Here is a 20,870-nt window from a genome sequence, read left to right as displayed (position 1 = left end):
AGGGAGCTCACTCGGAATAGTTCCTACGTCCGTTCCTGGGTTGTCACTCTAGTGGCCCATCATTGAACTTGGCACGGCCCAGCTGCCCCCAGACGAACGGCCCGCCGACAGTCAAGGTCTAAGAGAAAGCCCGCGCTGACTGTTCCCATCCCCTTCCCCCTAAATACCTCCAGCGCCGCCCCCCGCCCGGCCTCGAACCTGCTCTCCCCCAAGCCTGGGATCCAGACTATCAGGTATGAGCAGGAAAGGTGTCGGTCCCTGATCTGTGAGGATGTGGGTGAACCCAGCATCTGACCTGGAAGCGAGGTTCGGACCATGTCAGAACTAGAGGAATCCTCACATGAAGCCCCCCAAGAAGTCAAGCCCCACCCCATGCCGGGCCTGGGAGCTTCACTCTCCGACCAACCCATCTTGGTTTCTGCTGGACACGCACCTGCTGGCGTAGCTCTTCACCCTGAGTCAGGTGCCCTGAGGGCCTGGCTCGCAGCAGCACAGTCTCCCCGCTGTCATCCGGACCAGCCCTGGCGCCCTCCCAGCAGCACACTGGCCTGACCTCTTCTAGCACCTTGCTACTCCGGCCGTGGTCTGCAGACCAGCGGCGACGCGTCACCGGGGAGCTTGCTACAAATGCACAGACTCAGGGTGTCTTGCACCTGCTGAATCAACATTTGCATTCCAGCAGGACCCCTAGATGAGTCCTGTGCACGTCCTCGGAGCTGGTTCTCAAACTTAGGTAAGTTTGCCTACTGAAATCTCTGAGACTTAAAGTTTTAAGAGTGTAGATGCCTGCACCCCCACCCTGGAGCTTCCAAGTTAATAGGCTTGGGGGTGTGGCCTAGGCATCAGATTTTCCTTAGGTTTGCTTGTTTAAGTAATCTGTGCACCCAGCGTGGGGCGTGAACTCACAGTCCCAAGGTCAAGGGTCCCCCGTGCTCCACCGACTGAGCCAGCCGGGCGCCCTGCAGGCATCAGATTTTTAAAGCTCCCTACACGACGGGGCTCTAACTACAGAAGAAACTTAGGATTTCCTATTAGGTTCTCCCTGAAGACTAAAAATCATCAGCTCAAGGAAACAAATCAATTCAATTCAACCAAGGTTACGGAGAAGCTACTCTACGCAAGGCTGTCCGCCGCTGCTCCAAGGTGCGATAGGCCGGGGGCTCCTGGGACGGTCGGGGGTTTACCTTGATCCCCGCACTACGACACTTGCCCACAGCGTCAGGCACGGCAGCCCGGGGAGGGTCAATCATCGATATGAGCCCCACAAAACAAAGGTTCTCCATGGGAAAATTGATTTCATCCGTATTAAACCGGAATCCCTTGGAGAAAGTGCTAGGCAGGTTCAAGAAGCAGAACCCTGGGGAGAGACAGAGGGACCAGTTGTCACTCAGGGGCCTGCGTCCCAGCCCTGCTCACCCCAACATCTCCGACATCTCAGCCCGCAAATGAGCATTTGGATGTCATTCTTTCCAGGTTACGTCCGCAGCCCCTCACCTAGCACGCGCTCCCCGAGACCTCCCAGCTCCAGGTAGGCATTCTGGAAGTTCTTCTTCATCTCGTCATCCATGGGGTACTCCTTTCCCTTCAGGAGGTACGTGGAGCAAAACTCTAAGATCCTCTCAGGGGCGCCCTTCATCATCAGGACGTGGGCCTGGGAGCCGTCCTCCTGCAGGTGGATGGACATCTGGGGAGGAGAGAGGAGGAGTCCTCGCAGCAGCAGCAGGAGGAGGGAGCAAGCAAGGGTCGGGGTAGGAAAGCAGGGGAAAGGTTTTTTTTTTATGATTTTATTTATTTATTCATGAAAGACACACACACACACACACACAGAGAGGCAGAGACACAGGCAGAGGGAGAAGCAGGCTCCACGCAGGGAACCCGATGTGGGACTCGATCCCGGGTCCCTGGGGTCACGCCCTGGGCCAAAGGTAGACGCCCAACCGCTGAGCCACCCGGGGGTCCCAGGGGAAAGGTTTTTGAGGGTAAAACAATAAACAACCTGTTTCCTAACCCCCTGCACTTGCTTTGTCCCATGACCCCAACACAGCCCCCTCCCTCCAGTCAGATCTGACTCAGGCTCGAGCCCTCCCCTCCTCCCGTCCAGGGATCCCAGCTCCCCCCGTGTGCGTTATTTGCACCCACATCTCTGCTTTCCCTTGAGGCACAAGCAGGGCTTGGCTTTCTCTGCTTCCTCTCTGCCTGGAAAGCAGAAGCGTGAGCCGGGCAGAGGCAGCCGAGTGGACAGGGAAGGGGACGGGGGTCCACAGGCCTGTGTCCCGGGGCCAGCGGGAGTGCTCCGTGACCTCAGGCCAACCCGCGTTAACCTCTGAAAACCTCAGCTCCTCTGATACGGTGCAAAAGAGCCTGTGGTGCTGACTTCACTGGGTTTTTGTGAGACACGACACAGTCAAAAATCCACCCCAAACCTCACTACAAATTCAGCCTGCCGTGACCTTACCAGTAACACCAACAGTCAGTTAACACCTATGCTGTGTGTCCTTTGTCTCCCAGGCTGTATGCTTGCAGGAAAGTGAGCCAGGGAAAGGAAAACGTGAAGAGAATCACAGGGGAGAGAAAATCCTCGGACAGGACCGAGCTGCGTTTACCGAGAAACGTCGGCGTTTCAAGTGGATCCACGCAGTTCACGTCCTGCTGTTTGAGGGTCAGATCATTGTTAAAAAAGTGCCTGGACAACCATGAAGCAGAGTCCAGGAGTAGGTTAGTCGTGGTTATCCGTTTGCAACTCTCCCGACGGTGCGGGGAGTCCCAGGGGCTAGTGGCTGCGTGGGGCCGGGGTCGGGGTCGGGGTCAGGGTCAGGGTCGGGGTCGGGGTGGGCAGGAAGGCCACATTCACGAGTGAACGTGAGGGGACCACAGACCCGGAGGGGAGAGGGTGCTGTGCTCTGTGAGCGGGGACTACGCTGCAGCTCCCCTTCCGCGCCGGGAGGCCCCTCTCCCGTATGTAGCCTGTTCCGGCCCAGAACCTGCGCCTCGAGGGGAGCAGGTGCAGAGGCGACCACACCGCCCAGGGGACCAGCAAGGTGCGGCGGGGGTAGCCTGTGCGTAAAATGCTCTTAAGACCGTCCCACTGGAGACTTTCAAGTGTTTCCTGTGACTTTCAGCTACATTCAAAACACGCTTGAGCCGGTAAGAGGGAGAACCGCGACTTGTTTCAACAGAAAGCTCTGCGAGGTTTTTTAAAAAGCTTGATCTCCCGAGTGCTTACTGCAGATGATGGGGGGGGGGGGGACAGCAGGGCCTACACATGCGGGGTAACTTGGTCACGAAAAACTCACATCTTGTTAGAAATTATGGATAAAAGGTGAGAGAAAGCCGGAAATACCAGAACAGGGGACCCTCCTTTCATTTCAACCTGAGAGCAAGGAAGAGGTGGGGGGGGGGCGGCCTCGCAGAGCCCGGGGCTCCTGCTGTCCCCGGAGTCCCCCGTGGGGCCGAGCACACGCGGGGCGGGTGCCGCAGAGGAAGACCGTGCCCTCCACACGTGCTGCCCGGTAGCTCAGGAGATCCACTAACTAACCTAGTCCTCTGGGGGAAAGTGGCTATTTTTTTTTTTTTTTGGAAAGTGGCTCTTTTGTTGGACACCCCAACAAACGGCAGAGATTACGTTTTGCTTTTATTTCAAATCACGTGGAGAAAGAAATATCTACCTCTTTGCAGGCACCGGCTTTGATCCGGGCCCGCCGCGCACAGAATTCTTGTCTGGGCTGTGAGGCCACCGAACGTCGGGAGAAAAGTAGACATAAGTTTGCAGTTCGGGCTCGGGAGACTTATCTTATTACACCGGCTGGGAGCCGGCGGAGACAGGAGGACTCTGGATCTGTTCCTTTAACCCTTACTGGCTCCGTGTGCAGTGTGAGGACACAGGCAAGTGGGTTTTTTTTTTTTGCAAGTGGGTTTTAAAAACTCAAAACCCCTTATGTAGCTTTTGTTATGTTATTGCTATTTTTTTTAAGCTATGATTTCCTTTCCCTCGTGAGGAAAATCGGGGCGGGGGGGACCTACTGTCTTAGCAACTTTCACCTATGACGCCAGGTGCGTTAGCCCGTCCGCAGGCCCTGCTGCCCCTCTGTGTTGTTCGCCCATTAGTACCTGCACTGCCAAAGCGAGCACGGTTATGTGTTTTTTAAGACAGGAAAACAAAACTGACTTTTTTTTTTGGGGGAGGGGGGGTCTCCTTTCTCCTGTCTCGACCGCACCTGAGCGTCTGGCCCCTGTGGTAGCGCATTGAGAATTCCGCTCCTCTGAGCAAACCATGACTGTCCCGTAGGAGCCCGACCTTCCTGGAGGCTGGAGCCCCCGCCCCATCACCTACCTGCTGGCAGCTGCTAGGATCACAGCTGGAGTGAAGCGAGGCGCCAACGGGCGGGGCCTTGCAAACCCAGCCTCACCTGCGCGGCCAACCTCGCAGGAGCCCCCCGCGGCTGTCACGGAGCAGCCCTTGCTACCCACGCGACACCCCCGCAAGCCCTCTCTGCTCCACTTAGGCCCGAACGCCACTGCCTCCCTTTACCTGCCGGGCACTTTCCCTTGAGCTGAGCCTCCCCCCCACACCTGCCCCCCGCCGTGGGGTGCTGGTTACCCACGGTCTCTATTCTGTTGTGCCGAGGGGACAGTGAAGGTGAAGGCGAAGGCAAAGCTCCCGTTTCCCCAAATGCTGAGCCCCCCCGTCTCCCGCCACCATCCCACCCCCGTGGGTTCTGTACCTGGTACTTGTTGGTGGAATTAAAGGGAATCTCTGCCACCTTGGGGTTCTGCTCTCTCATCTCCTTGACAGAACTGTACGACTGCTCCATGAACTTGAGGAGGGCGGACTCGGAAGCATCCCCTGTTGTTGCCCGCTGCCGGGATGGGGTTGGCGAGGGGAGCCCCAGGTGAGCCCGAGAGGTGCGGCCCAGGACGGGGCACAATGGGGAGGTCCTGGCGGTGATCGCTGAGCGCCAGGATAGGGATCTCTGGGAAGAGGGCGGGGTTGCCCTAGACACCCCGGGGTCCCCCCCAGGACTGATACCTTGGCAATGGGAAGGGTCTCCTGGTTAGGCTTAAAGTCAGCTCGGTTGCAGAGGGCAGCGATTCGGGCCAGGATGAACCAGGTAGTGGAGCCCTTGGCAAACGTCTTCCCTGGGGAGGAAGAAGAGACTCGTGAGTGAGGGCGGGTGGTGGGGGGGGTTTAGAGCAGGGACTTGCCTGCACCCTGCCCTGTCCCCCCGCTCCCTGCAGCCAGGGCCCAGCCGTCCCGTCAGTCCCTCAGCCCCGCACCAGCCATCCCCGCCGTGAGGCCTGCCGGGGCCGCTGCTCACCGGTCTGCTCTTCGCTGGTGTCGGCCTCGTATATGGTCTTGTCGAACCACATGTGGGCGACGGTCATGCGGTTCTGGGTGAGGGTGCCCGTCTTGTCGGAGCAGATGGTGGACGTGGAGCCCAGCGTCTCCACTGCCTCCAGGTTCTTCACCAGGCAGTTCTTGCGCGACATGCGCTTGGCCGTCAGGGTCAGACACACCTAAGGCCGTGAAGACGCTGAGAATTACCGGAGATGGCCAGGGCAGCTGCTCCCACCACTTGGCGTTCTGGAAATCCGATGGTTTCTCTTGCTATTGACATTTTTTGGGTGTTTCCCTTTTGCTCCCACCTCGTCTTTAGCAATTCCATCTGTGGCCATGGCAAAGGAAGTCGGGGAGGGATCATGTTTGTGCTTTACGACCGAGCTTCGGAAAAAGAGTGTCTTCCTTTACCAGGGACCATAGAGGATGACCTTCTCCCCCGGAATGTTCTGCTCCCCTGGACCCTGTTCGTCTCTTCTGTTCAGCAGCCCTGTTCCAGTCAAGTTCAAGCACCCTTCTCAAGTCCAGCCTTCCCGGGAACCAGGTCAGTAGCTAACCTTCCACTGTGGCGTAACGGGACTTGTACCAATGGAAAGAAAAAAAAAAAAAAAGAAGAAGAAAAAGGGGGAGAATCTTGAAATTGAGAAAGAATATTGCAACATTGGAAAGGACTTGAGAAATTGTTTAAACCGGGAAATTTTTGTTGACGTTCATTATGTGGACCAGGAGTTCAATGAAAGTCAGCTGGGTGGCGGGGTTGTTTTAAAAACTAATATGTTCTTAGGTGAGGATTATATTTTTTTTTCAAGATTTTATTTATTTATTCATTAGAGACACAGAGAGAGAGAGAGAGGCAGAGACACAGGCAGAGGGAGAAGCAGGCTCCATGCAGGGAGCCTGACGTGGGACTCGATCCTGGGACGTCAGGATCAGGCCCTGGGCTGAAGGCAGCGCTAAACTGAGCCCCCCGGGCTGCCCAGGCGAGGGTTATATGAATATAGAAGCCTGATCACGGGGTTATGATTTATTTACATATTAGCACCAGTCCTGAGGTTCTTGTGCTAACCAACCACACCCTGAGTATTATTCTTGTTTCTATTTTAAGAAGAATATTGATAAACTAGAGCATATCCTAACATAGGTGACCAATAAACCAGGGATGACCATGTTATATGAAAAACTGGGGGAAAAAGATGATTTCACCTCCCACCAGAGAGTGTGAGGGTCACACAAAAGCATAGTTTGTAGGAGAGAGAGAAATGACTTGTTTTGTGTTTCTTCAGATGGGAAAACCAGGACCAAACAGGAAATCATATTTCTGCTCAACACAATGAGATCCAGCTAGAGCAACCCAGCGGTGACATGAGCGGAGACCAAAGGGGCGGACTTCCCAGGACTAGAAATAATCATCTCCTCCCATGGTGTGTGCACGAGATATTCAGCATTGGTCGAAAGGTTGGATTTTTATGGGCTTTGAAGTCCTTCCCAACAAGATGCTATAATTCTGAGTTAATCTGGAGATGTTCAGTGATTTGGCCAAGTTTCCCGGCCGGTGCAGCCAGGACCGGAACTCATTGCCGGCCACGAAGAATCTAACGCTTCCTGCATCGCTACCCACGGGGAAGAAAGAGAAGGCACCAGAACACATGGGGGGAGGAAGCCGGGAGGGTTTGGGAGCTGAGGCACACACGTCACGGGTCCTCTGCACTGGGTTCAACAGCCAGAGAGAGACTAAGGGTCTCACCCCCTGGGGCGGGTGTCTGCCCAGAGGCCGCCCTCCCCCTTGGCCACTCACGGTGACGGTGGCCAGCAGCCCCTCGGGCACGTTGGCCACGATGATGCCGATGAGGAAGATGACAGCCTCCAGCCAGCCGTAGCCCAGGATGAGCGAGAGCACGAAGAAGGAGACCCCCAGGAAGACGGCCACCCCCGTGATCAGCTGGATGAAGTGCTCGATCTCAGCCGCGATGGGGGTCTTGCCGACCACCAGGCCGGACGTCAGGGTGGCGATGCGGCCCATCACCGTGGAGTCTCCCGTGGCGATCACGATGCCCCGGGCTGTTCCTGCGGAGCAACGGGGAGGTCTGAGGCGGGGCGCTGCCGGCCTGGGCGCCCACGAGGAGAACCCTCTGTGCTCAACAGCAAGGTGGACACTCGAGGAGGCCCTCCGGGAGGCTCTTGTATTCTATGCTCCGCGTGTTCAGGTTTTTTTTTTTTTTTTAAGATTTTATTTATTTATTCATGAGAGAGAGAGAGAGAGGCGGAGACACAGGCAGAGGGAGAAGCAGGTTCCATGCAGGGAGCCCGACGCGGGACTCGATCCCGGGTCTCTAGCATCACGCCCTGGGCCCAAGGCAGGCGCTGAACCTCCGAGCCACCCGGGCTGCCCTCGCGTGTTTGCTTTATACAAGTAAAGTTCTCGCCCGAAACACCTCTGCGGAGAGTTCACAGTTGTCCAATGTCGTGGACTCGTCGCCTTGCCTGTCGAGAAGCTCGACGGCCTGTATGTGTCCTTCTCGGCCCTCAGCAGCCGGAGTTTCTAGAGCCCCAGGAATAGGGGCGCCCTTCTAGAGTCCTCCCTTCCAGCATCTGCTCATCCCCCAAACCAGTGGTCCGCAGCTGGTGGCAGTCCGTCCCCGGGAGACACAGGGCAACATCTGGAGGGCTGGCGGTTGTCACACCTGGGGCGGGAGGGGCGGGTAGAGCTGGGGGTGCAGCTGCGCCTCCCCTGCGAGTGGCAGAGTGCCCCGTCACCCCTACCACCGAGAGTTACCCCGCGGATGGGTGGTGGCGAGGCCGAGCCTCTCCCCGCTCGGCGCTGGAGCCAGCCTGACCCCTGCCGGGGAGCAGAGGCCATAACACGGGCTCGGGGCCTGCGCGGCCTGGGGGGGGGGGGGCGACCTCTGCACCTTGGAGGCCGCTCACTCACTCACTCACTCACTCACGGGGCTTGAGGTGACGGCCGAGGACCCAGACTAGGTTCTTGGCTCAAAACAGGTTTCCCGCTTCGCTGTGATGGGGCAGTTGCTACCCTTCCAAGTCACGGTCAGAATCACCCTGTTCTAGAAGTAGCACTTAGTTTAGAATCCGGGGACTCCGGCCGCAAGTTCAACTTTCCACCGGGGCAGCGTGTGCCCAGGGCGAGCTCCTTACACCGACTCCGGCTTCCTCAGCTTGGCACGAGGGGTGCGCGCCCGTCAAGGAGCCCAGAACCGAATCGGGCACCCAGTAGGTGCGCGACTGTCGGTGTCTTCCTTTTCTTCGTTTAGAGGAGTTCAGGGTCTTAAGGAGGGATGATTCAGAGTCACACGTGGGGCTCAGTGGGGGCGGCTCTACCCCGACAGCTCCCACAGACACTGTGGTGCGGGAGGCCGCTCATCTCTGGGGCAGCCTCCAGCTGAGTGCGCCTGAGAGCAGGGTCCCACCTGGATGGCCACGGGAGGCCGGTGTTCCAGGGAAGAGTGGCTCGGGCACGAGGCCCTTCGCACACGCGCTCCACGCTGGCTGTCCCCGGAAGGGCCGAGGCCTTCGCCGGGTCTTGTTGAGGACGCTACACTTGCTGAGAGGTGCCGAGAGCGTTTGGTGTTTGGGGCAGGCATGGAATCTGGGGCTCCCTGTAACTATTTTGTGTCACAGTTTGGTCTAGTTCTTCATTTTTACTGTGAAAAATGGATTAACCCATGTGCGGAGAGGCAGGATCTAGTATCTAGACGTAGGATGGGTTGATGTCAACCTGGGGAAGTTAAGCCCAAGGGCAAGGCTCTCATACCCCCGGCTGGACAGACTCCTCCGTTGTCCTGCACATCTAGAGGGAGACAGCTCAGGCCCCATGGAGATGCATGAGAACCCAAAGACAGACGTCTGTACCCACTGCCCCGTCAGGGCCACGAAAGTAGGGAGCAGAGGGTCTGGAATAAAGGTTAAGGTATGCTCCTCATTTGCAAAGCGCATGGACATTCCTCCCTTTAAGAGTCAAGAGCTCCTGCAACCTCGCTCCATCCTCTGGGCCACATGTTGAGTCCCTCTGGTCTCCCATTAAGGCCGCCTCTATCCCTGCCAGACCCTTGTTTCTCGGATGGGATGCCACTGCCCACTCTCCCCCTTCTCTGAAGCATATATGTTGGTGATAAAAAACCTACTTGGGAAGGACAAATGTGAGCAAAACTTTTCCCTAAAAGTTAATAATAGGAATCTAGTGCTTGGGGCAGCCCCAGTGGCCCAGCAGTTTAGCGCTGCCTTCAGCCCAGGGTGTGATCCTGGAGACCCAGGATCGAGTCCCACATCGGGCTCCTTGCATGGAGCCTGCCTCTCCCTCTGCCTGTGTCTCTGCCTCTCTCTGTGTCTCTCATGAATAGATAAAATCTTAAAAAAAAAAAAAAAAAAGAATCTAGTGCTTTCAAGGGAAGCTTGATAACCTGCATCTCTCTGCCCAATCAAAAAAAAATTTTTTTTAAGTTTCACTTGATCTTAGCCAAAAGGCCGAGAAGCGATTTTTTTTTAAGTTTCAATATATATATTTTATTTTCTGGATGGATTCTTCTTCAGCTTTATTGTTATTCTCGTCTTTTAAAATATTTGTCAAACACTTTCATGACCGGAGAGGTCGTTGGCAAGCTTTATTCCAGGGAAGGGTCTGTGGAAAGAGCACGAGCTTTGGGAGACAGACCCGCACTCAAGGATTCCTTGAGTCTCCTCTTTGCTATTGACTTGTGCCCTTGGGTACCGCATTTAATTCCTTTGAGCTCTTCACATGTGAAGTAGAGATAATGCCTGCTGTGTTGTGTCGTGAGGGCCAGAGACATCTGTAAGCACTCGGCCCATACGGGGCGTTCAATTAAAAAAATAGCTGTTTCTTAGATACCCGAACATTTGTTCTTAAGCATGAATAATGGCTTTCACGTATGTTCCAGAGAGTCTTGCTGGCCTCCTCAAGGGGGAAGGTTGACATGAGACTGAGTCCGTTGCAACCACCTTTCAGAATTGCCTCCCTGTTCAGGTGTCTTAGGTTCCAGGAGTAAAGCCAAAGTGTGAGCGGCACCTCGGGAAACTCAACTTTCCAATGCCAATACCTCCCTGGAATAGTGAGAAGCTGGGGCTCATTCAGGAGAAAGTTGACCTAGTGGGGCTGAATAATTTTCTGCCCTTCTGGGCTGTTTTCAACTTCTAGAGAGCACAGTCCGTTCACCGGCTGGAATGATACGCGGTGACGATCACAGGGCACTTCCAACGTGTGAGGCTTTGTGCTGGGTGTTGTATACGCATTGTCTCATTGAATCCACATAAAAATCTACGGGATAGCGACCCTTGGTATCATCGTGGTGCAAATGTGGAAATGGTGGCTTTGACCTTTCACCAAAGGTCATACAGCTCGTGAGTGCTGGAGGACCTGGGCTGGTCACCAGCTGTTACCTACCCAACTACCTTGAGAAGATAGGGCGTTCTTGAAATCTTTATTTCAATCTCTGCCTTTGCAACGAGGCATTTATGGTGTGATGCTCACCTTCCACACAGTTGGTGGAGAAGAAACAGATGTTGCGGGTCTCCAGAGGGTTCTCGTGGGTGAAGTCAGGGGAGCGGGTCTGGGGCTCTGACTCTCCAGTCAAGGATGAGTTGTCCACCTGGATGGGAGGGAGGATGGGTCGTCAAGTGAGCATGGGAGGAAAGATTCCTTTATGACGGTGACACGTCTTCGTCTGCCACCACCATCATCATTATTGGCACGCGGGGAGAAACAAATTTACACACAAGCACCTGTTGTCTCCAACCTCGAATTTGCACTCGTCACTTCTGGAGGTTCTGGATAATAAGAGCGTGCTTTCCTTAACCGAGTCCGGCTCACTACCTGAGGCCACCTAAGACCGTGCTTGGCCCCCTCCCGGGGCTCCCCTCACTCCCTCACCTTACATCCCTGCGTGGAGATGAGCCGGAGGTCCGCCGGGATTCGGTCTCCCCCCTTCACCTCCACGAGGTCTCCTACCACCACGTCCTCTACATTGATCTGCATCTTCTCTCCAGCTCGAATCACCAGAGCTTGCTGTGGGATGATGGTGCGGGGTCATTGCCGAAGTTTTCTGCGTCCCCCATACCCGCTCCTGGCCTGTAAGCTCCTGTGCCTCATCGCCTTCCTTCTGACTCCCTTCTCGATGCCGTCCCTCGGCACACCACCCTGGAGGGGCTCTGTGGCAGACTCTGAATGCTGACCATCCTGTCCCTTGCAGCGCGACTGCAACGGTCCTCTCCTAAGAGATGGAGTCTGCCTCCGCATCCCCACACTGAGGCTTGGCTGTACGCCGTGCTCCAGCTCATCAGACATTAGAAGCATGATGTAGAGCTTAAAAAAAGCTTAAAAAGTACTTGCAGGTGGGGGCTTGCCCTGCTGTCCCCGGGAACCCCCCTGCCTCCGGATCGAGCAAGCCTGAGCCAGCCTCCCGGAGGAAGAGAGGCCAGAAGGAGAAAGGCCCCGGCTGTCACAGCCGGCTCGGCCATCCCCAGACACGGGGGTGAGGTCATCTGCGCCCGTGCAGCATCCCTCAGCTCACCCCAGATCAGAACAGCCCTGCCACAGACGTGGGGCAAACGCTGATTCCTGTTCCGAGCCACGACGTTTGGGGTGGCTTGTTAGGCAGCAAAAGCTAATTAAAGGTCTCCAAACTCCGACTTCATTTTACCAAAGCATCGTTCCCTGACTGAACCCAGGAAAAGATCCTGGGCTGTGACACCAGAACATGACAACGCTGTCGGGAAATTCTGGCGCCCGTTCCTCTCCCAGTTTCCAGCTCTGTGCCTAGAAACCTCTTTCTGCTGTCATCTTACTTCCAGATGCTTAAACATCACTTCTTATTAGAAAACCATCTAAACTCTCAGAAAAGTGGCAAGCATAAAAATTGTGTCGCGAATACCTGTATAACCTTTATCCAGATTCACCTGTTGACATCTTACCCCATGAGCTCTGTCATTTGGTCACTGTACAGGGTGCGAACACGTCTGTGCTGGCACCATCGGAGGGTAAGTTTCCTACATCGCGAACTTCTCTCCTGCGTACTTTAGTGTGGACATCCCGAGAATCAGTATGGGTTGTTGGTTTTTTTTTTTTTAAGATTAATATTTATTTATTCATGAGAGACACACAGAGAGAAGCAGAGACACAGGCAGAGGGAGAAGCAGGCTCCCTGTGGGGAGCCCGATGCGGGACTCGATCCCAGGACCCCGGGGTCACGCCCTGAGCTGAAGGCAGGTGCTCACCCGCTGAGCCACCCGGGCACCTGAATCAGTGTGTTAAACACCCGCAACGCGGTTGTGGATTTCACTAGATTTCCTTTGACACCAGACCGTCATCGACCGTCTGTCTTCCAGTTTTGTCAGGGCCCAGTATGTCCTTTGCCACACTATTTTCTCCTTCAGCACAGGATTTGCTCTCAGCCAGGTGTCTAGATACTAGTTGTTGTGTCCCTTTAGCCTCCTGTGGTCTGGAACATTCTCATAGCTGCACTTTGTCTTTTTTTTTTTTTTTTTTTAGAGAGAAAGAGCATGCACAAGGTGAGGGCAGATGTGCAGAGGGAGGGAGGGAGAATGGCAAACAGACTCCCCCCCCAAGCTTGGAGCCCAAGGCAGGGCTCAATCTCACAACCCTGAGATCACGACCTGAGAGCCAAAATCAAGAGTTAGATGCTCAACCGACCGAGCCACCCAGGCACCCCTGTGCTTTGTCTTCAAGGTCACTGACATTTGAAGAATCCAGCTTCTCCAACCTCCTTTGTACCTCCCACCTTTCAATAGAATGTTCTCATTTGGGACTCCAGATTATGCTCGCCACGTTGAGATCATGCGTTGCAGACTACGCTACTTCATGGTGATGCTGCGTCTTTCTCAGGTACTTTTAAGGCCTGAGAGTAAAATACGAGTGACCCTCATCCTCATCACCAGCCTCACTCAGCTCACGTACTGTTGGGTATAATTTTCCAGGGACTTTAAAATTCGTGTGTTTGGCCACATTCTACACCTCCCTCACTCCATCCTCCCACCCCAGTCCTACCTGAGGCACCATGTTCCTGAAAGACTCCATGATCTTGGAGCTCTTGGCCTCCTGGTAGTAGGAGAAGCAGCCGGTGATCATGACCACAATAGCCAGGACCATGCCCAGGTACAGCTGGGGGCGGGGAAACAGAGGGCTCGTCAGGAGGTCTTCGTCATCTTCTTCATCCTCAGAAAATGAGCTTGCAAGGGTAACAGCCGGGGTTAAGGAAGAGTCCGAGGCGGGGTGCCTCACTCCGGAACCCTGAGCTTCCGTGAGGGCCAGCAAGGTCCAGCAAACACCCGGGAAGATGGTTTGTGGGCTGGGGGATGCGGAGGGGAGGGGGCCTGGCCAGGGAGGGGGACTGGAGAGGATGCGGGGATGAACCGTCTGGGGAAGAGGAGGGGCTGCGAGTGCTCTGCCGGGCGTGGGACGATCGTGAAGCAGAGCACGTGTCTGGGGGAAAGCATCCGGCTCGGGGAGCTGGGCCCGTGGCCGCTAGACCACAGGCCGGGGAAGCAGGGGGCTGAGGGGTCCCTCAGCAGCCGGGGGCGCCAGGGATTCGGGCGGGGACCTCGGGGGAGCGCGTGGCGGGCGCAGGCCGCAGCCCAGCACACTCACGTTGTCCTTGGTCGAGTCCTCCTTGTAGTGCACCTGGATGCCGTAGGCCAGGAAGCAGAGGATGGCCCCGATCCACAGCAGGATGGAGAAGCCCCCGAACAGCTGGCGACAGAACTTGACCCACTCCGGGGTTGTGGGGGGCGGGGTGAGGGCGTTGGGCCCATTTTTTTTCAAGATTTCCTGCGCCCTTTCGGGGCTAAGGCCCTGCGTGGAGAGGAACCAGGGACGGATAGAGAGCCCCGAGCGGAGGAGCAGCATGAGTGAAGCTCGGGGTGCCGCAGCCCCAGGCGCTGGAGACCAACCGACCCCCTGAAGGTCACCTGCGCATTCTTTCTCGAGAAGTGGGGCCTTAAACTGGCAGGACAGGGGGGTTCCCCTCGTTTAGCACACGCTTGCGCGGGCCGGGACTTCGGCTGATGGGCTGACTCACAACCCAACACCTGTCTCGGGCGGGTGCAGCGGCAGGACACGGGGACCAGCCGGTCCCTGCCTTCCCGGGGTGCCAGCCCTCACGCCGATGAGCTAACGTGCAAGCCCAACGCCACGAGGGGGCACGCCAATGACGTCCGGACGTTCACACTTGGGGTCTTTCACTCAGACTCGGGGGAAAATGCCAACCAAACCCATGAATGCAGAGGTCCTCCCCGTACCCTGGGCCTGCGTCTGTGTGCCCTTCCCTCTACCTGAAAGAGTAGAACCCACCAGAAGGTCCTTTCTTTTCTTTTCTTTTTTATTTCTTAAGATTTTATTTATTTCATGAGAGGCACACAGAGAGGCAGAGACCCAGGCAGAGGGAGAAGCAGGCTCCATGCAGGGAGCCCGACGTGGGACTCGATCCCGGGACCTTGGGGTCACACCCTGAGGTGAAGGCAGATGCTCAGCCACTGAGCCCCCAGGGATCCCCCCAGAGGGCTCTAGAACAAGCTCTCCTTAGTCCCCACCGGCCCCTCCCCAGCTCCCCCTGAAAGACACACAGTTTGAATGAAAACATTCAAGGCTCCTACGCGCCTCCCTGGTTACCAGATGGAGCCCTTCAGTGAAGAGATTCTAGAACTAAGAGCTTGTACTCTAAGTTTTTATTTGGGGTCCTCGTGTCAGTGGCCACAGTAGCAGCAGCACTAGTGGTGATAGGCAAAGTATTAGTTCACTGTTGAAGTGGTGGTTCTCAAAGTGTGGTCTGGGCACTCACGGGGCCCCGAGCCCCCCTCGGCGAGTCGGCGAGGTCAGACGATTCTCACAAGGGGGCTAAATCATGGTTCGTCTTTTCCCACCCTTGCTCTCGGGCATGTGGTGGAAGTTTCCAGAGGCTACGTGACGCGTAGCATCGCGACGGATTTAATACTGAAAATATATGGGAATCCAGCTGTCTTCTATTAAAAAGCTAGACATTAAAGAGGTTTGCAAAAACGTAAAAACGCTGCTAGATTTTTATTTGGGAAAACAGTTATTTGTCATGAAAATATTATTTTTTCTCATATACGGTGGATCTACCCTCATTTCGAAATGAATCAGGGAGTGCTTTTTAATTTTCTCAGTGGTTGTGTTGAATAGGATCATCGTGGGTAGACGTACCTCACATAAACCAAAGCTCCTTAGGGTCTTGATACTTCGTGGGAGCAGAGAGGGGGTCCCGAGGACCCTGGCTGGAGAGCTGCCCTGCCCCTTCTCCTTTCTCTCACGTCACCCTGAGCTCTTGGGGGTGTTGCTGGGCGACGTCCCTGGGTGCAGGGCGGGTAACAGCATCGCCCGGCAAGTCGGGGCCCCGAGTGGGACCGGTGGGACGGAGACCCTCCACCCCCCGAGGGGCCTCCTTCGCTCACCATCATCAGGTCCACGGAGTACTTGGTGCTCAGCTCTTCCAGGGTTAATTTGTGATCGTCCTGAGGGGACAGTGGAGTCGTTGGGGGACAGGCGGTGACCCGGGTCATTTCCGGGGGGCGGGGGAAGCACCTGGGGAAGAGGGACAGGCCTGGCCTGGGAGCTGGTCCCAGCGGGGAGGGCCGGCCCGGGCTGAGGAGGGCAGCGGGGGGGGGTTCTTACCAGGACCACTTCCTTCTTCAGCTCCTCCATATCAGTCTTCTTTTTCTTCCTCTTCATTTTTCTTCTCTTCCCCATTTTAGGCCCCCTTTTAAGTCTTGGGCTTGGGTTCAGCTCCCGAGGGGTCACGGTCCCCTTCTTCCCCCCGCGCCCCATGGTCCTCCCTGGAGATCGCAGACCCAGCTCAGCTGGGGGGAAGGAGGCCCAGAGCGCGGAGGAGATGGTGGCAGCGCCCAGAGGGAAGTGGGGGGCCGGGTAGCCCGGGGGGAACGGGTGGGGGAGCAGAGGCTGGAGGGGGGCTCCCGGGAGGGCGAGGCCGAGCAGGGCCGGGGACAGGGTGGGGGCAGCCCTGTCTCGGGGAGCAGGTGCAGATGCCGAGTGCCAGCGGTGGCTCAGGGGAGGAGGCCCCGGCCCAGGCCCTGCGGGCGCCGTGGCAACCCCCAGCTCTGTGGTCACAAAGGCCTCAGGACAGTTCTGGCCCAGAGCCCCTGGCTGGGCTTGCGGGGGGCAGGGGCGGCTTCCGCCACAGGGTCCGAGCCTCGGCGTGAGGGCCCCACGGGCCGGGGCTCGCAGGGCCCCTTGGCAGCTGACGGGCGACGCGGGCCCTGCGTGGGGGCGAGCTCTTCCTGCGGCCTGCGGCCACCACCCTCCTCCTCCACCTTTTAGTTTCAGGAGGTCGGAGCAGAATCGGTCGGACCTTGGGCTGAGACTCAGTCCTAGGATCGCATCCTGGCTCCTGGGCTTACCAGCTGTGTGGCCCTGGGCGAGCGACGGAACCTCTCTGCGCCTCTCCTGCCCCGTCTGCGAGGGGGGTACCGCCTACCTAAGGCGGCAAGAGTGCGGATTTAAGTGGAGCTGCTCTGCGTAAAGCACAATGTCTGGCGCATGTAGTACGTGCTCAGGAAATAGCCTGAATCAACTATTATTACTTTTATTCGTGGCTTCATGTGTAGCTCCCCTTAGAATAAAACCCGGCTTTTCCGCGTGACGGCGCTGCATTTCCTCCTTTTAAGACAACATATTTTTCTCTCCTGTTCTCCTTCTTTGACAGCTCGGAAAGTGCTTTGATAATGTTAATTGTATTTGTGTTTTATGTGTAAATACCTCCTTCCAGAAAGCATCTCCGAAGCAGCTGTATATTTCTGTCATTTGTAGATTTTTCTCCGTTACGCACGCCACAGACATCCTCCCCGGCTGTTGTCTGGTATCTGTTTCACTGCAGTCTAGTCTGGCACGCTTTTTACAAATACGAGCCAAAAAATATGACTACATCAGAAAACCTCGCCTTGGTTGCTGACGCAGTGCTCCTTCAACTGTTCAGAAGTAGAGATTTTTTCCCTCCCTGCTGGGACAGTGATGAGCTGTTTCTCCACTAGACTGGCCTGGGTTTTTCTTCTCTTTTAAAAATGGACAAAAAAGGGCAGCCCGGGTGGCTCAGCGGTTTAGTGCCGGCTTTGGCCCAGGGCGTGATCCTGGGGACCCGGGATCGAGTCCCACGTCGGGGTCCCTGCATGGAGCCTGCTTCTCCCTCTGCCTGGGTCTCTGCCTCTCTCTCTCTCTCTCTCTCATGAAAAAATAAAATAAATAATAAAATAAAAATGGACAAAATAAAAACGATGAGTCCCACTTGGACTCCCTCCAAACCAGATTCGCCGCCGGTGGTGTTACTGCTGGGGCGATGTGTGCACATCCTTCCAGTCTCTCTTCTGCTCACACAGTCTCGAAGGAGATAGAGGCTTGGCGGGTAAGGAATCGTCCAGCCCCCTTTTGGCCGTCGACCCGTGCCAGAGGCCAGGGCTGCGATGGTTCCAGATTTTTCCCTGACCCTGCTCTACTCGGCCTCTCCCCCAACCGATGGATCTACCGGATGATTCCCTTTGCCTTTTACTCATTGGAGACATTGCGGCAGTGGCCGCGTCCTACGTGGTTCCCGTTCGGTCCTTTGCTTCGTTTCCTGGGAAGCTGACTTCTGCGGCTGGATCACAGGCTCCTCTCGTCTAGATTTTTAGGAGGTTCTCTGGATCGCTCTTGGAAAGGGCTCTTCCGAGCTCTGTCCCGGCAACCAGGGCGAGCGTGTCATCGTGCCGGATGACTTTGCTCTTGTTTCTGTCACTGTAACTGGTGCAATGCGGTACCCTAGAGCTTTCGTTTGCATTTCTCAGTTGTCTAGGTGAGCATGTTTTTCCCTTATGGGCTTTCTGGATTTCATTTTCCTTTTTGTGGATCGTTCCTTATACTTTTCCCAGTTTCCCACTGCCCTCTTATTCTTAGGGATTTGTTAGGGCCGCTTGTCATACGGGTCACAAACCTTCCCTGTGCCCCCACCTCCCCGCCCCGGTCTTTGTGGGTCATGCAGATCGTAAAGCCCTAAAGAGCAAGGATCAAATGAAAGTTACCGTCACCAGGCTCACCTGTGCATCATCTACATGAGCGCAGCCCTTGGCCCAGCTTTGCACATGGGAGGTCCCCCTCGCCCCCAAAACAACTAGAATCAATGAAATTATTTTTGGAAACCTTATTCTGCTCTGCAGATCTTAGCTCAAAGGTCTACTTCTTCAGAGAGGCCTTCTGATTGTCGAAGCCAATACAGCCGCCCTCCCCTGCCCGGCACCCTCACCCCTCCCCTCACCCTTAATCTCCCATCCCCACCCCTCCCCCGTCTGCACCCCTCACCACCTCCACCCCCCCCCCCCCCCCCCGCACCTAACAGCCCTCAATCCATCCCGTGGCCTTCGCTGTGCTCTGCACCCTCTGAAATCATCCCGCCCACTTATCTGCCGGTCGACTTGCTACCAGTCTGTTTCTCCGTGACCATGACCGTGACCGTGGGGACCTCTCCCGGCTTATTCACGGCTGTATACCCAGTTCCCAGAATAGCACAGAGCGGCTGGTCCACAAATGGTTCCTAAAAATATGTTGGATGAATGATGAACTTTCAGGTTTTATCTCAATGTTCAAGGTTTTGCTGATTGTCCCTTTGGTCCGCTACGGTTTAAAATCTGCCAGAGCCAACATGCTAGCCCAACGGCTGCCTCCCATGGCTCTCATAATCACCTAGAAGAAGCTCTGATAGTCTTGCCCGAGCCCGCTTGCAGTGAGGTCGTGTTTTATGAAAACACGGTGAAGATTCTGATATTGGATCGAGTCTTCAGAGCAACTTCTGTTTCTCTTTCCTACATTCTGTCTCCCAGACAGCAGCCGGGACTTGCAATCCCCCAATTCCTGTTTGTCTTTATTACTCTCCTTGGTTGTGCTTTTAAAGTTTCTTTAGTAAGTGCCATATGTCACGCACGCAGAATCTTGACTGTAATTGGCTTTGGCTCTGTCGTAAATGGAGGCTGTTTGTACCGTATCTTCTATCTCACTAATTTTAGGGCTCTGTGTGATTTTGAAAGAACCGATATCTCCTGCCCCGTGACTTTGAACTCATTGCTTCCAGGTGTTTGTTGTTGCTGCTGTTACTTCGTTTGGGAGGACTACCGCGGATCTTTGACTTATTTAACAGCATCTCCTTTACCACACACACACATGCACAAAAGTTTTTATTTCTTCTGGTTTGTCTCTCTATTTAGACTATTTAAATATAAACTCCTAATTTGGGATTTCAAATGTTGCTAGAGCTTTTGTTGTAGTTGCTATGATAGTTCTCCAGACTTACTGCATCCCCCTCCTCTTCTCTGAGCACGATCGCTCTTCCTCGATGCTTTTTCCTTCTTTTCTTTTTTAGGTTTATGTATTTATTTGACACAGAGAGAGCACGAGCAGCGGTAGCAGCAGGCAGAGGGAGAGGGAGAAGCGGGCTCCACAGGGAGCCGGAAGCCGGGCTGGATCCCAGGACCCCCCACCCCCCACCATCTTGACCTGAGCCAAAGGCAGCCGCTTAAGGGACTGAGCCACCCAGGCGCCCCCTAGATGCTGGATTTTAATCCACAATAGACGTTGAATTTTACTGATCACTTTCTCAACATTTTTGTGAAATGACTATTTAATCATTTTTCCTAGTGGATGTTGGTGGTTGGTTTTCCATATAATACACTGTACTTACATTCTGCGATTTGTTGGTCATCATTATAGATACGTTTCATTAAATTCTATAAAAACTGTATTTGTCTTATAAAATAGGCTGGGTGATACAGTTTCTTTTCTTTTTCCTTTTTTATAAAGATTTTATTTATTTATTCATGAGAGACCCACACACACACATGGGGAGAGAGAGAGAGAGAGAGAGAGAGAGGCAGAGACACAGGCAGAGGGAGAAACAGGTTCCATGCAGGAGCCCGATGCAGGACTCGATCCCAGGGCCCTGGGGTCATGCCATGAGCCGAAGGCAGATGCTCAACTGCTGAGCCGCCCAGGAGCCCCACAATTTTTTTTCTATACCCTAGCACAGTTGAAATAATATAAGGATGTCTTTAAGCAACTTAGGGGAAAAATTTATCCACGGAATTCACTGGAGCTGAGGATGTTTTTGAAAGACTCATTTTAAAAAAATCAATTAATTACCAGTATTTATATGCTACCAGATAGCGTATTATTAGTTTCAGAGTAGAGTTTAGTGATTCATTAGTTGCCTGTAACACCCAGTGCTCATCCCATCACGTGCCCTCCTCCATGCCTGTCACCCGGTGACCCCATCTCCCCACCCCCCACCCCTCCAGTGACCCTCAGTTTGTTTCCTGGAGTTAAGAATCTCTCATGGTTTGTCTCCGGCTCTGATTTCACTTTGTATCAGATGTCTTCCTTTGATAGTGATCTACTCATTTTTTCCTATTTTTTGCTGCATTCTTAGCATTGTGAATATTTAGCTTGTCATCTGTCTCTGGTGAGTCATCATGTTTCCTATTCTGTAGATAAAAAGGAAAGGCC

The 20,870-nt window shown here is 54.8% G+C and overlaps 1 protein-coding gene and 1 pseudogene across 6 annotated transcripts in view; both read right to left on the bottom strand.

Annotated features, from left to right (window-relative positions):
• The window catches only part of LOC140626634 (sodium/potassium-transporting ATPase subunit alpha-4), a 28,644-nt gene extending 12,234 nt beyond the window's left edge, over nucleotides 1-16,410 (bottom strand). For 2 of the 6 annotated variants that reach the window (XM_072814367.1, XM_072814369.1), the window contains exons 1-12: nucleotides 16,008-16,410; nucleotides 15,788-15,847; nucleotides 13,968-14,171; nucleotides 13,368-13,481; nucleotides 11,235-11,369; nucleotides 10,836-10,953; nucleotides 7,131-7,399; nucleotides 5,316-5,514; nucleotides 5,027-5,136; nucleotides 4,722-4,856; nucleotides 1,495-1,684; nucleotides 1,185-1,357 (exon numbers count right to left, since the gene is read on the bottom strand). In XM_072814367.1, the coding sequence (XP_072670468.1) occupies nucleotides 1,185-1,357; nucleotides 1,495-1,684; nucleotides 4,722-4,856; nucleotides 5,027-5,136; nucleotides 5,316-5,514; nucleotides 7,131-7,399; nucleotides 10,836-10,953; nucleotides 11,235-11,369; nucleotides 13,368-13,481; nucleotides 13,968-14,171; nucleotides 15,788-15,847; nucleotides 16,008-16,160 (1,860 nt within the window). In that variant the 5' untranslated portion in view covers nucleotides 16,161-16,410. Of the gene's footprint in view, nucleotides 1-1,184; nucleotides 1,358-1,494; nucleotides 1,685-4,721; nucleotides 4,857-5,026; nucleotides 5,137-5,315; nucleotides 5,515-5,643; nucleotides 5,851-7,130; nucleotides 7,400-10,835; nucleotides 10,954-11,234; nucleotides 11,370-13,367; nucleotides 13,482-13,967; nucleotides 14,172-15,787; nucleotides 15,848-16,007 lie in introns of those variants that run through there. The other 4 variants (XM_072814371.1, XM_072814370.1, XM_072814366.1 and 1 more) reach the window with 3 other exon arrangements.
• LOC140627079 (U2 spliceosomal RNA) lies at nucleotides 9,681-9,826 on the bottom strand (annotated as a pseudogene).
• Nucleotides 16,411-20,870: the final 4,460 nt, after the last annotated feature.

The sequence above is a fragment of the Canis lupus genome, chromosome 38, assembly GCF_048164855.1.
Source record: "Canis lupus baileyi chromosome 38, mCanLup2.hap1, whole genome shotgun sequence".
Taxonomy (NCBI): domain Eukaryota; kingdom Metazoa; phylum Chordata; class Mammalia; order Carnivora; family Canidae; genus Canis; species Canis lupus.
The sequence above is the reverse complement of the archived record's forward strand: the minus strand, read 5'-3'. Positions and strand labels throughout refer to the sequence as shown.